General features: G+C 34.4%; 1 protein-coding gene across 3 annotated transcripts; it reads right to left on the bottom strand.

The window, feature by feature from the left end:
* Positions 1–905: 905 nt before the first annotated feature.
* LOC18433678 (Ribosomal L18p/L5e family protein) lies at positions 906–9,843 on the bottom strand. Of its 3 annotated transcripts, none has more exons than XM_011624809.3 (5): positions 9,700–9,843; positions 8,654–8,742; positions 8,295–8,447; positions 2,275–2,461; positions 906–1,421 (listed from the first exon to the last, which is right to left on the bottom strand). In XM_011624809.3, the coding sequence occupies exons 1-4, from the start codon at positions 9,803–9,805 to the stop codon at positions 2,300–2,302; spliced, it is 510 nt and encodes a 169-aa protein (XP_011623111.1). In that variant the 5' UTR covers positions 9,806–9,843; the 3' UTR covers positions 906–1,421; positions 2,275–2,299. The 3 variants fall into 3 exon arrangements, with proteins under 3 accessions (XP_011623111.1, XP_088708837.1, XP_020522476.1); XM_088852711.1 differs by lacking the exon at positions 906–1,421 and adding an exon at positions 7,975–8,009 and having other exon boundaries at positions 2,040–2,461; XM_020666817.2 differs by lacking the exon at positions 906–1,421 and having other exon boundaries at positions 2,040–2,461.
* Between the last annotated feature and the right edge of the window lie 5,757 nt (positions 9,844–15,600).

Below are 15,600 nucleotides of genomic sequence, written 5' to 3' on the forward strand. Positions count from 1 at the left end.
AATTTCAACTTTACATAAATAACATCGATTATGTCCCTATCGGACTGCATTGGTTCCAAATAAATACATTGTAAAATTGAGCTATTTCTACAAAATGAGGTTTCCTATTAAATACACACGAAACATGACATCGTTTATGAAAAAGAACATCATATTCATCAGAGCCTTTTTTTCATTATTTGGGGTCGAAACCCAATTTGCAGTGAGAATAATTTGCAAACAAAAAGAAAGACCAAGAAACTAATGCAATTGGTCAATAGAAGAGGGATGAGAGATAGAAAGAGACATGAATACAAGGACACTCTTGGATTTCAAAATTTGGGAGACCTTGCAGCAATTTGGATGAACATTTTTTGGCTTTTGGGTATCTCTATCTCCTACCTACCTCATATTTTCTCGTAAAATATCAGTACATGTGGTCCAACATTACTTTGTTGGAGCAACTTTTTGATGTATTTCCAAAAACGAAAAAAAAAAATGATTTCGTTGAAGAAGAGCTGGACTATGATCATGAAGAAAATGATACGAGGAGGGTTGTGATTTAATTCTGAAAAGACAAAATGGAGGACTCAGATTTGCCCCTCAAAAAGGTCAAATGAATGATTGAGATTAGATTCATGTGGAAAATGGTATATTGGTCCTTCACTGTGTGAAAATGCAATGGTGGTTATCCATGAGCTAATACAACCTATCGTTGTCAGCTCAAGAAAATGCTGCCAAAAACAAAAAGGTGACAAAATTTGCACCAACACATATTTTTGCATCCCTTTATTTTACAATTTGGATCAATTTTTGCGGCATTGTCAAGGATGAATGTCTTCTGTGGAATCTCTCTTCTGTGGTACTTGCGATTTTGTGGAATATCAACACAAGTTTGGCACCATAAATGGTTTATTCCTGAGGGGTATTCTTGAAATTATGACATTTTAAATTGCATTTTGATTCGATTTGCTTTGTCTAAAATATTCAATTTTGGATGTTTATAGAACCCAAGATCAACATATATCAAAGAATTGGTGACACCTAAACACATTTCAACCATTTCTTATCCTTCTCCAAACGCCATCATGTGGAACTCTTGTCTCCAAAATGAAATCTCGGAATCAAATAATCTTGTTTCGCCTCAGGGGTCATCGCTGTCACTCCTTTCTCCTCCACTCTCCTTATTCTTTGCACCCTAAGTGCAACTCTGGGAGAATCTTCCCATCCCCCCCCCCCCCCACCCCCATCCTGAAGGCCATCATCACCCTTTCTTTCTGACCCTCCTACCAGTGAGTTGAGCATTTAAAATCTCACACTCCTCCAATGAGCCCTCCGAGACCCCAAACATGATCATTAATAAATGGGAGCTTCGAAGGCCATGTCCCTCTTCAGTGATTGCTTTGCCCCAGTTATGGAGAAAGATGCTCCTATGGCTCCCTCTATCAGCAAAGAAGACTATCAGATAGGATTCACAAAGCGTTTCCTAGAAAAGGCTGGCACTTAGGATCGAAGTTTTGCCACCCATCTCTTTTCTTTTGTTCAAAATTGATGCTAATAACATTCTCTATTCACAATATAAGAATTTTGCAAGGTGCTAGGGAATGTCAATGTCTTACATATACATTCAATTACATACATAAAACAATTGCATATGGTATACATACATACATGTGCCGTGAAAAGTTCGCATGTGCAGCATTTCTATCATCTCGTCATAAGAATCTTATGAACATAAACTTTCCAGCAGAGGCAAATATCTTCATGCCACCAGATTATAGTACTCAACCATAAAATGATCTCAGCGACCCTTTGAAGATAGTGGTTCGATATAGGTCATTAAAGCTACCATATCTTACCAATGTAACCAAAAAGAAAAAATAAAAAATAAAAAAGCTACTATTGCCTTCCATACAAAGGTGCATTCGATTTTATGCTACCATGGATATTTATTTTAGACAATTCAGAGAGAGAATTCATCAAGACATATCGTGAATGAGTTCCATGACAACAAGCATGAGAGCATGTAGGAACATTACTTGTGCCAAAACCTGTAGCAATTCGCTTAAGAGTAATGTTATAATTCTAAATATTGTAGATGTTGGGTATAATACAAGAAGATATTGCAATAAAACTATGCAGTAGAATATGTCAAACTTCGACCTAAGCAATCTCATTAAAAGCTACTAAAATCCGACAATTTACATATCAATTAAAATGCATAAAACATTTAACAAACAGATGCAGTTGTTTCTTTTCTATCTACGAAACTTGTAACCAAAAAAGCTAACTTACATGCGATGAGATAAGCCTTCCCTTGTTACCGTCCATGTGGCAAAAATCCATGTTTCCGAATAGCAATCTCAAAAGCCTCCATTCGTTGCCCTCGGGCAAATCCGTTGGGGTCAAAAGATGATATTTCATTAATGTTCTGTCTGATGCAGGCCTTGACAAGCTCTTCACCAACTCGTTCTGCAGCTTCCTGTCAGTTTCAGATTGAAATTATACGTGGAAATTTGAAATCTTTGTTTGGGATTTGCAATATTACATGGTAAATCAAATCTACTAATTAATTGAGCAAACTGAAGAGTGAACTTTCCTAAATCAAATGAGAGCAGAAGTAATTTGCATAATAGTCAGGAATCTCTCTCTCTCTCTCTCTCTCTCTCTCTCTCTCTCTCTCCACACACACACACACACACATATACAATAAATCAAATTTTACATAATCACATGCACATGAGAAAAATGCATCAGTATGCAACATGAACTCACAAATACGCATGCTTTCTCAAACAATCAAAGCAATCACCTATGATGTCTCTTAGATTCGATATTTTGATTTTCTCCAAGCCTGCAAGTTGTATCTGGTTTTCTTATTTTGGGAAGATTCCTTGGAATACTGAGAAATTCTTCATATTCCTTTCCAATATTATCTGTAGTTGCACTTTTAGCTCCTAAAATTTCGATTATCCTCAATTTCTTGGAAATATCTCAAAGGGTGAATCAGTTAAGGCACTATTACTCGGATGAGGATCATCATTCTTTCATATTGTTAAGACACAAGCTCATTACAAATTAAGACACAAGTTATGCTTCTTGCAGATCATTTTCATGTCCAAGAAAATCTAACAGGAAATAATCAACTTTGATTTATACAAAACTAATGCAACACTTAACACATCTTAAACCAGACATATGCAGCACAAATTAACGAGAATACAGACTTTTGAGCAGGCACAAATTCTCCACGACATACTTTGAGCAGAAACCCCCACCAGAATAAAAATCAGCACAATATACGATTATAGAGAGAAGAATAGAAACACCAAAAAAAAAAAAAGAAAAAAACAAAGGGAACATACATAAAAAAGGACGGTAGTTTTTTGTGTGGAAGGGAGTGTGAAGGAGAGAGTGCAGAAAGCTTTGAGCGGTTGGAGACTCTTGGGGAGAGAGCTAGGGTTGCAAGCCTTGCGAGCAAGTTAGAGAAAGAGAGAGTATCCAGGTATCCAAATGGCCCCATAGAGTAATGGTCAAGAATGACGCAATGCTTCTGTTGATTTTCTTTGAGAACCAACAATGCACACTCATTAAATGCCTATCAAAATTACTCTTCCATTCAGATTGTGCATTGCCAAAGCTTCCAAAGAAACATTATTATTTTGAAATCACCATTCAACGACACACTTCCATTGATTGTCGATGGACCACAACCACGTGTCTAAGTTTTTAGTATTAGTTAACTCAAAATTTAGAATGTCTAGAAATGATTCATGTGGACATGCACTCCATTTTTTTTTTTGGATTGTGGAGCAAAACAATATTTTGGAGTTATGACTCGTTCAGGTGACTACCAAACCAAAATGACTAGTGAAGATACATTCCCTTCATGAGCAACGGCTGTTATGATGCACCGAATTGACTGGTAAACCAAACCAAGAATAATGAATTAAATGTGATGGTTGAAAGATATATTCCAAATTAAATCCAAAAGATTGGTGTAAATGGTCATCATGATGCCCTATTTGGTTGTCCAGCCTAATGACACATGTGCACATGTATATGTACAGATATTGGATGTATTTCTGCCTAGCAACTTCTATCAAGGTATTCTAGTCTTTTGTACCTCAGACACTCTGTATATAAAGGCAAACCCTTTCATTGTATTTTATTCAACCAGTTAATGAGACGTCTACACGAGACTCTCTGATTCTGACATGGATTAAGACTAGGCTTGAAACATTAGATATCCAAAGCCCTAATCAGTCTATTATAGTAAATCTGTAGCAGAAATTAATCAAATATACATTTAAGAATCAATAATTTGGGTAATCCATCTACAGCATTAAAACAACAATCTCATGTCCAGGTCTGGAACCTAGAGTTGGAACCATTATGTGGCGATTCCTCATAATTCAACAAAACTTAGTAGGAATGTCCACAATGCCGACATATATCAGAAAATAAAATTTTTAACCAAAAAAGTATTATTTGATGCATTTTTTTCGTACCATACAAATTGTACTACCAGACATGATTTTCCCATTTAATGAAACCCTTCTGTTTAAGCTTTCTAGTGACTCTGGTTTGGAGCCAATCAGTTATTGTATTGAATAAGTTATATCTATTTCTCTGCAGACACCCTAATTTTTAGGTGATCCATGTGTCAATAGTCTGAAATCCTACATAAAGACATAGGCTCTTCTTGTTCCTTGCACCATTCCGGGTTCAACAATACAAGTACTAGAGGCTCTACAAGCAAGATCAATGCATTTAAACTCAGACTTGGCCCTAGAACCAGACAGGAATGGGGTCCAAGCCAGTGAGTTGGGCTTATACCCCGAATCTTCAAAAAATAACAAAGAAATCTTGGGAAACAGTGAGAGCCCGTCCCCAAGGTTTTTTGCTTGGAACTAGCACCTGCCAGGTCTGAGTTACTCTCCCAAGTTCAAGTCAAACACGCAAAATCTTGAAGCATTGAGCAAGACCATGGGATTCTATGCCATGCACAAATAGTTGTATATGCACAATGTAAAGGTAGCGCACAATGTAGATTACGAAGTTAATGCCGGATCCTCCTAGGATACGAGTACATATAAAACGATGTACCATATATATGCAACATCTCTTGGAAGCATATATTTATGTATCATACAATATATTCATCATTGTATGAGAAGAGGATACCCATATCCATATCATATGCATATTTCTGGATTTTGAAAACTGTAGGGTGAGATCCCTGCTTTCCACACCTGTCCCCTATCTATATATCCTATAGGGCATCTTAGACACTATGCAAATTTAGAGTTTGATGAGTTTTTTGTTCAATTTCTCAGATCCGCACCTAAATAGCATTTTTTCAGGGTTTTGGCTGCTGAATTGTTTTTCTTTTAGCTACTGTAAGCATGATAGGAGTTCTTAAAACTTCTAAAAACTTTTGGAAGTTGGTCTATATTAGTTGGAGCAACAGAACGCACTCATTGTTGCATATTCTCAAGTGTGAACCTTCAAGAGGTTCTCTATGCACCCTTCAGTTCTTTATCAATTACACCTGATTCATTATCCACTTCTTGTCAGTCTGTTTCGGCATCTTGACTTAGTATTGTCAATCATTTGAGTGGGAATGTAAAATTATTGCCCTATTCAGTTCCATTTGAAGGAAATCAATCTTTTTACGATGTCAATGGCTCTAGAGTCAATACTGCCAAAGTAGGTTGGGTTGATACTGCTCTGTATAAAAGTTCAAGGCATTATTTGTTCCTCAATTAACCATGATTTGCTATTTGCCTGGTAGTTAAATTATCAAAATTGCATGGTTCTATTTATTTTTTATGTTTACCTAATACAAGAAATCTCGACAAGCTAATTGGGAGAGGTCAGAAGTTGCTCGGCTTTTCTACATGGGTTACTTTATAGAGCCAGTTAACAACAACCAGTGTCACATGGGCACGGACAGGAGGATAGATGGCCAACACATGTCAAAGGTGTCTAGTACTTCAACCTAAAAAGCTGATATGGAAAGACATGTTTGTACAATTATTAAAATAAAACAATATAATTTGCAAGTATAAAACAAAATTCTCATATTTATGACACAAAAGAAGCACTTAGAAAAGCAGTACAACACACAGATTTTGTATAATAGTCAATCGGTACTGAGTTCAAACCGAAGCCTGCGCAATATATGATTCGTATTACACCGTGTGAATGCTGACACTTGTGGACAAGCAGCACCGATCCATGGCTGGAGTGTCTGGATAACACTACGAGCAGTTCTTGAGTGGCAATTGTCACCTTAGTCACTCCATACCTGGCATCTTTTGATCACTTTGGATTAACCAAGACAATGACTCCAACTCAAACCTGGACAGGTATGGATCCACCAATCTGTACTCGATCCATTCAGTCCAGGAAATGGGGAGAGAAATGGATCAAGATGGGTTGAACCAGCTTGTCGCTAGGTCACCTAATTGTCATAAAATGACTAAGCCAACTTATGCATCCTTTCATCAGTGGGAAGCCACTTCCCATACGTGAACACTTCCTCTAAAGCCATTAAGACTCCAGGTTTCAGCACATCAATTAATGAAATATCTTGTTGGCCCCATTATTTTAGCACCAGTTTATATGTTACTATATCGATTTCTACATATTCTAAATGGTGGCTTACCACTATGCTATTTTAGGTAATCGTAAGAGATAGGAAGGGAGATGTTATAACGTCTCATGCAAATCCTTCGAGGTTGTATATTTAACTTGCACATCAGCACATGCCGTGCTTAAGACAATGCAAATACACAGAAGAAAACAGAAGGTCATTGGGGGATTACATCCTAAAAAAGGCCACGGCAGATTGGTGCTCTGTGCAAGATATCCTTAGCAACTCCAAATCCAGCAGCTTTAGACATGTAACAGAGCATTCTCCATTGTGAAACCTAAGAGATATAGTTTCATACCTTTTGCCAAACCGCTTGGGATTCTCTTGTTGGCTTGTGGACTGATCTTGGGGCGGAACTGAACAAATTGTTAGAGGTATGAATAGTCATAAGGGTTTATGTATCTTGCCATTGTCAGTAGTCATAAGGGTTTATGTATCTTGCCATTGTCAGTATTCATAAGGGTTTATGTATCTTGCCATTGTCAGTAGTCATTCACTCAAAACTGCAAGATGTCTCAAGTACGATTTCTCCAAATATTCTATCATATTTGGTGAAATATAGAAATTGAATTACCCTATAAATGATCTTAGTATGCATCAATTATATGGCTGATAGGCTGGCCCAATATAATGGCCAGGATTTCTGGGCTAAGCTGCCTCCATAACAAATATCCCTGTCATAATTTTGGAGCTTTCCTTAATTACCATAATCAAAGTTAACTATGTACATAGGGAGATTGACACGGTGAAAGGCATATTGACTAATGCAGGAACATCATGGGAAAATTTAAAATTTGAGTTTCATGCTGTGAGTAGGGTTTCCTTAGCTCCTTTATCCAAGATTTAGAGGCCAGCAGTGTTTAGTTTCTGCTCTGCTACTTCCCCTTTTTTTACCTTGTATTTAAATATTACAGTTGATGACATATTACTATCAGGAGAAAATAAATAAAATTGCTAAAACTTTATAACGAATCTCACATAGTTATATCTGTAGAATAACTACACCAAAATATAGTGACAACAGAAAGAATATCAATATGCAAATAAATACATGTACTCAAACATATATACATATGCACACATGTGCGAGCATACATAAGACATTTGCTTCCCAAACCTATCACACTGAAAGATCAAATAGCTGATTACCAAAACACAAAGGAAGAAATAATACATGAAGATACTTATGAATAGGGATAATCATGGGAAACAAAGATGACATTTACATAACTATACATGTCGACATGAAATTTTTGAATAATTACATTGCCATGAAACCCATTTTCATTTGAAGCAGTAATTAAAAAATCATTGGCCTGTCTTGGGAATCATACCAGATGGACAGAATCGGGGGCCAAGCGATTCCAGGCTGAAAAACTCAGGAACCACAGGTCTCAGGTTTTAAGCAAAACAAAGAACAATGAACAGAAGAGTTATAACTACCCCAGTCCGACTCAGACTCACCAGAGTCGGACCAGGTTTCTTGTGATAGGGATCCTAGCGAGTAACTACCCAAGTTCGCCTCTTTAATAAATGATTTGAAGTGTTAAAGTATTAAATATCAGAATCTCAAATAAATTAAGAGAAACTCTTTTCTAAAATACATAGTATTCAGAATTTCTTAGAAGTTATGATGAGATGGAAATGTACTTACTTTGGTACTGCAAGATGGGATCCCACGGATAGATTTCTGTGTAGTACTTCCATAAAATAAACACTTCTTGTTTTGATCATCAACAAGTAGAGCATACAGTTGCTTTTCAGAACAGAAAACAGAGAGCCTTGGTTTATGAGCTGAGCCAATGAACTATTTGGAAATAAAAGGAGTTAAATTAGAGAAATGTTAATATGAAATTTATGTATTTATCCCACTAGGACATGAGCAGATACAATCTAAACAAGAGGCAAGTTTCACAAAGGAATTTTGTGAAAAAGAAAATGCATGCAAAGCATTTTAAATCCCAGCAAAGTAGGAAAGTTGTTTATTCAAACAAGAATAATATACAAGTTTACCTTCTTTTGCATCCTCCGATTCCTTACTTTATGATTTTCTGTGCGAGTATTCCCTCTAGCTTCTATTTTCAATGGTTGCCATAAACATCCTGTAGAATGCAAGTAAAAATAAAACCTAAAACTGAATTTGAAGCTGTTTCCTCATACACCTTGTCATATGTTTTGAATTTTCTATTTAGATTGTCATGAAAAGTCTTCAATTTCCACTGAATTTCCACCATTTACACACAAAATAAAACCTAAAACTGAATAAAGAAATGTAAGGCCATAAAGTAGAAATAGTACAATCCACAGAAACCTAAGTTCCCTTTTCATATAAAATGACATTTAATGATTTCAAACCCTGATTTTTTTTAGAGACAAATTTCCAAACCCTTCAATCACTGCAATTTCAAAAGGTAACCATAAACCCATGGAAATCCTCAACTTGGAGGGAATCAAGGAGATAATATCCCACCCAAAAGCATTATAAATCCAGGAAAAAAAATTAAATTATACAAGCATCCAATAAATAACAGTTCTGACTTCCACAAATAGAACAAGAGCAAAATTTCAACACACAGACATAAACGAATGGCTTATCCTCTGCACTCCCCAGCCACCCAAACTAAATATTTCAACAAAAAATATTGCAAAAGACAATTGAAATGGGCAGAAAGAAACAACTAGACATGCAAGATGAAGTGTGGGCTTTCTATTTCTCTCGCAAGATCTTTCGGGGTTGTTTTCTTTCACTCTCGAACTCTTTCAAGATACATTCATTTGCATTGTGTTCTCTTCCCACAATCATTCTGGAACACTAGATGGTTCTCGCCATTATTGCCCAAGAAACAACGAGCTCTCATCTATGCAAGTAAACGGAAAATTTTTCTCATCCATTCAAGTAAACGGAAAATTTTTCAAGAATAAGGAAATGGGCTGATCAACAATCCTTATATCAAATACAATCAGTTCTTAAACTAGGCAACGACATTCATTCAGTTTCAGGCCATGAATTAGAAGAAAGACAAAGGTGCCATGAAGAGGGGTTCACAGTGTTTACTTACGTCTTTGCAATGGTCTCACAGAGAAGGGATCGGTGGGTGAGGGAAGGAGGTTCAGATTTGCAGGATTGGGGATGCGTGACAGACCTTGGACGGCCATGAGAGCCATTGCTTCCAAATTTGAAGGTGGACCTTACTTCTACAGCTACGGATGCAACATGCCAACTCACCATATATGAATGATGTTTTTTTTTTTTTTTTTTTTTTTTGACAACTGCAGGGAAGGTTTATTCAAGGAAAAAGTTTATCTAAGGATGCAACCAGAATCACTGATGTCCCTCAAAAATCCTGGGAAAAGGTACTTTTAATTTTGAAAAAACCATTTGATTGATCATCTCTACGTCCATATGTACGACTATGAAAAATAAAAAGATTTTAAGTTTTAAAAATAATACATTTTACAACATAATATCTACACCATCCATTGTCAAGATTTTGATATCTACACCATCCATTGTCAAGATTTTGATATGTTTTATAGATCTACTTGATTTTAACTATATTTAAAATTTAAAATTTTATAATTAAATATGAAAATAAATTTTGAAATAATCTTAAAAATATTTTACATCAAAATTATACACCATGATAAAATTTAGTGCACCGTACCTTTACCGTTACAGATGCATCTGTATGCCATCTGCACCTTTTATTCGAAGCTCAATAAAAAAACCGCATGAATAATGCTTTTTTGACCAAGTAGTAATAGAGTTACTTACAAAAAAAAAAAAAAAAAGACCACCACTAATGGAGACAGATTATTTTGTAACTTAAAATAAGAGTGAGCGAACCGATTATTTTGTAACTTAAGATAAGGGTGAGTGATGCTTTCGTCGAGCTGTATGCTGGCCCGATGCTACTCTCCAACTCATGTATTACCCCCATCTAAAATCTGACAAACAGATGTGGGAACACAATGAGGCCGAAAGCTTCTCAGTTAAAGCAGCATATAAAGTCCTAACTTTCGATAGACCCAGTGGTGTAATCTCAAAGACCTAGAAATCCTGGTTCCTTACAAGTTCCAGGAATTTGTGTGGCTTTTTCTATAGGTAAAATTGCTCGTGCTGATGGAATTTAGAGAAGAGGGATGAATATTAACATTTTTTTTGATGTGCAAGGAAGATAGCGACGGTATCGATCATGTGGTTCTTGCGGTGTGGGTTGGCCTCAAACTTATGCTGTTTGCATTTCAAGTTGGCTAATGTACAGTGAGCCCCTTCAAGCTCTATTAGCCAGCTATTTGAGCTATGGAATTACAACTTTTAGATAATATTTATGGTAGCAATATTATAGAACCAAGAAAGAAATAGAAGAACCTTTAAGAATAAAGTGGCAGAGGCACAATCCATAAAGAAAAAGTTATGTTGACTATGATGGAGTGGGTTAGGCCAATAAAGTTGTGCTCAGGTATCATTTTGACAAATGTTTGTGGTAACATGAAGCAAACACTCAAACTCAAAATAAGAATATGATTAGAAGAGAGGATGCATGGGTACTGGTTGGCATGAGTTTTTTTTCTCCACATTTTTTTTTTCCTAAAATATTTTTTTATGACCAAAATACCTCTATCCTTATTATAATGTATTTTGCATATATCTTTTTTGTGAAGTGTTAATAAGGAAAAAGAAATTTCATTCCTCAAAATATTCACCCATTGGAATTTTGAGGCTTAAAAAGAGATATGGGTTGAGACAGAAAGCTATAGTGCTATTATCTCTCTCTCATTAGCTATAATTCCTCTCTCTCTCTCTTCACAAATTTCAGATACGTCTTGGTCTCAAGGAAGCACCCAAACGCCTTGCAAGGTTACCCCAAAACAAGCCACTGCTGATCCTAATTTCATGTAACTTTATCATTAACTTTATCTCTCTACATTGCTATTAATATCTTCATGTTCTAAAATTTTCACTAAGATATATAACTATTTTTTATATTCTAAAGGCCTGAATTTACTTATTCTCTACAAACCCTAGTTAAAGAACTTTCTATTCGCTCGTTTTGTTATAAAAAAAATTTAATAGTACAAAATATGAAATGATGGATGATAGATTGGACATTTGATTCTAAATTTTGAGGATCCCTTTTATGTAGATATATGTTTATAGCTTTTATGTGATTGGATTATATGCTTGTGAAGTGTTTGATTATATTTTTAAATAAGAAAATATCTCATTATCCTCTATTTTTAACTTATATATCTTATGAGACTCAAGAATTGAAAATATTACTTATAAACAAAAGGTCTCCATCTTTTCTATCTTACAATACCCCGGACCCCTGACCATAAATTTTTTATCCAAACAAACACTAAAATGACACCATATTCAAACTCCCTCTTTCTCTCTCTCTAAAACTCCATCTCTCTCTCTTCGCTTCTCTGTGAGTTTACCAGCCAAGGGGTTTAGCTTGAACTCGAACACAAGCATACCTTTATGTGTGTGAGAGAGATGGAGTTTTAGAGAGAGAGATGGAATTTGGGTTTTAGAGAGAGAGAGAGAGAGAGAGATATATATATATATATATATATATATATATATATATAGTCATTTCATAAGTTATTGAGGTTACCAATACATGGTCAAAAGGGTTTAGGGGGTTGGAAGATAGAAATGACGGAGTCTTTTTGCTCACAAGTAATATTTTCAATTATTAAATCTAATAAGATATAGAAGTTAAAAATAGTGGATAATATGATATTTTCCCTTTCAAATAAGGTTAAAAAACAAATTCTGATCTAAATCTGATTTTTTATTAATCTAGATGAGTAGCCACATTAAATCGTTCCTAACATTTGGTATCAGAGCGATTTTACTTTTAATGGCAACTACAAAGATTATTCTTTTCGATTTGGTGAAGATAGAGAAATTAGATGGCTTCAAACTTTTCAATTTGGAAAAGTAAATTGTTTTCCTTGCTCCATACTGTGGAATTGTTATAAGTGATTAATGAAGAAAAACCATATGAACCTGATGATGATACAACTCTTAAAGATAGGCAAAGGTTTATTAAGTGGAAAAATGATGATTTCACTGGTAGATGTGCCATTCTAAATTGCCTTAGTGACAAACTATATAAAGTATTTGAATGCTATGATAATGCTAACAATTATAAGCTGCTATAGAAAAAATACACAATGATGATAACTATGTGCCTAAGTGTGAATTGTATGAAATATATAATATGTATAAGATGAAGGAAAATCAATCGATACTTGAATATTTTGATGATATGTGCATCATGGCTAACCAACTAGCTGGTTTTAGTGAACCCATAAGTTAACATCAACAAATTATGAAGATTATAGAAAATCTCCTTAGTGAAGTATTTAAAAAAAAAATGAACCATAATGGGATTTTCTATGCTTTAGATTACCTAAGAGGACACTTAGGGATAGAAAAAAATGATAGAGTTAGGGAGAAGAATGAAAGTGCTAGAAACCCTATCTAACAATGGCTAATAAGAATGAGAAGTTAAGGACAAACTTCTTTGAAATTTAATAATTGTTTTAATTGTAATAAATGTGGTCATGTTGCCAAATATTCCAGGGAACTCAAGAATAAGGATACTGGACAAGCGAGTGACATTAAGGATTTACTTTTGTAATTGAAAAATCCTTGATAGTGAGTTCCCCGAATGAATGGTGGGTGGACTCTAGAGCTACTCGACACATTTTCAACACCAAGAACAATATGGTACACTTCAAAAAAAAAAAAAAAAGTGACAATGCTAGAAAACTTTACATGGACAACTCGTTTACTATCAACATTATTGGAGAGGGTACCGTTAGATTTCCACTCCAACGGGTGGCACTTTGACTCTTACTAATGTATTGTACATCCCAAATATGAGGAGGAACTTATTTTCTATCTTTAGGATTGATAGGAGTAGATGTCAAGTCTATGTAAAATATGAGAAATTGATTATTAACAAAATGATGTTTTTATTGTTCGACAATATGTACAACCTTGATATTGATAATAAACTGAAAAGGACATTTGCCTATGATGAGTGTTTTAATGTTTGGCATAGAAGGCTTGATCACATTGGTTATCAAAAACTAAATAGATTAATGAAAGAAAATTTATTCCCTTATTTAGAAAAGGAAAAATTCAAATGTGAAAGTCACCTAAAAGGAAAAATACATAGGAAATTATTTCCTAAGGGTAAAATGGCTCAAAACTTCCTAAGGGCAAAATGGCTCAAAACTTACTTGAAATTATCCATACCGATATTTGTGGTAAATTAAAACAAAAAAGTCTTGGTGGGTGTAAATATTTTATCAATATAATAGATGATTCTTATTCTTATTTAAACCCATAAAGATGATACATTAAATAAGTTCAAAAAATATAAAACTGAAGTTGAAAACCAATTAAATAAGAAAATTAAAATTCTTAAAAGTGATAGATTATGAGAATATATATCTTATGAGTTTAATCAATATTGTAGTGAATATGGGATAGATAAGCAAACTTCTTTACCATATACTCTTCAACAAAATGGTATGGCTGAGAGAAAAAATTGAACTGTGATTGATATAGTCAATTGTATGATATTTGAGTCTGGTGTAGAATATTATTTTTGGGGTGAAACTATCATGAAAAGAATATACATATGAAATAGCCCCTTCTAAATCGACTAATGTATTACATTTTAAGTTGTGGTTTGGAAGAAAATCAAGTTTAGACCATTCAGAGTATAGGGCTCTTTAGCACAAGTTCATATTCATCATATATAGAGAGCGAAACTAGGACCTAAAAGTTTCAAGTGTATATTTGTTAGGTATTTAACTGATTCCAAGAGATATAGTTTTATAACAATGAAACTAAAGAAATTATGGAGAGTGGGAAAACCCTCTTCTTTGAAGACTTTGAAAGACCGATATAAAGACTTTTAAAAGGTAATGAGCAAGAGGAATCACCAAACCCAAGGACAAACTGATGTTAAAAGCTAGTCTAAAGTTGATCCAACCCCTAAGTTGTATGAGCCTAAAAGCAGTACTAGGGAAATTTAAAAACCTAGTTATTTAGATGATTATATTTACTAAAATGAATTGAATGAAGTACCCTATAATTTTAAAAACACAATTAGCTCCAATGAAACGAATAGTTGGCTAGAAGCTATGAAAGATGAATACAAGTCCCTAATGAGCAATAAAACATGTGTCACATTAGATTTCCTTATGATAGAAAGGATATTAGTTGTAAATAAATGGATTCTAAGAAATTGAACTCTAATGGGCATATTGAGAGATATAACGCTAGGTTAGTGGCTAAGGAGATTAGCCAATTCGTCAAAAAACCTTTTCACTTGTAGCAAGAAAATATTCAATAAGAATAATATGAACAATAGCTAATCATTATGATTTTGAGGTTCATCAAATGGATATAAAGTCTGAATTTTTAAATGTTGAACTAGATGAGGAAATCTATATGACTCAACCTAAAGGTTTTGAATCTCAAGATCAATAAGATAAAGTATGTAGATTAATTAAATCACTTTATGGTTTAAAGTAGTCATCAATGCAGTGATATTTAATGTTTGTTCAACCTCTTAGAGAATATGGGTTCTATAATACTATTGTTGATTACTTTGTCTATACACAATATAGTGGTAGTATACATTTGATTTTGGTCATGTATGTGAATGATATGGCTTTAACTAGGGGTGATATAAAAGCCATTCATGATGGTCAAGAGTGGTTATCCTTCAAATTCGAGATGAAAGACATGTGACAAGTTGATTATATATTGGGAATCAAGGTGACGAGATATAAAAATAAAATATTGTTAGTACTTAATCAAGATCAATATACTCATAAGATATTAAATAAATTTAATATAGTGGACTCTAACCCAATGACAACCCCGATTGACAAAAATTGTAAAGTATCTAAGAAAATGT

Source organism: Amborella trichopoda, chromosome 12 (genome assembly GCF_054954075.1).
Source record: "Amborella trichopoda isolate Santa Cruz 75 chromosome 12, AtrichopodaSantaCruz75HAP2 v2.0, whole genome shotgun sequence".
Taxonomy (NCBI): domain Eukaryota; kingdom Viridiplantae; phylum Streptophyta; class Magnoliopsida; order Amborellales; family Amborellaceae; genus Amborella; species Amborella trichopoda.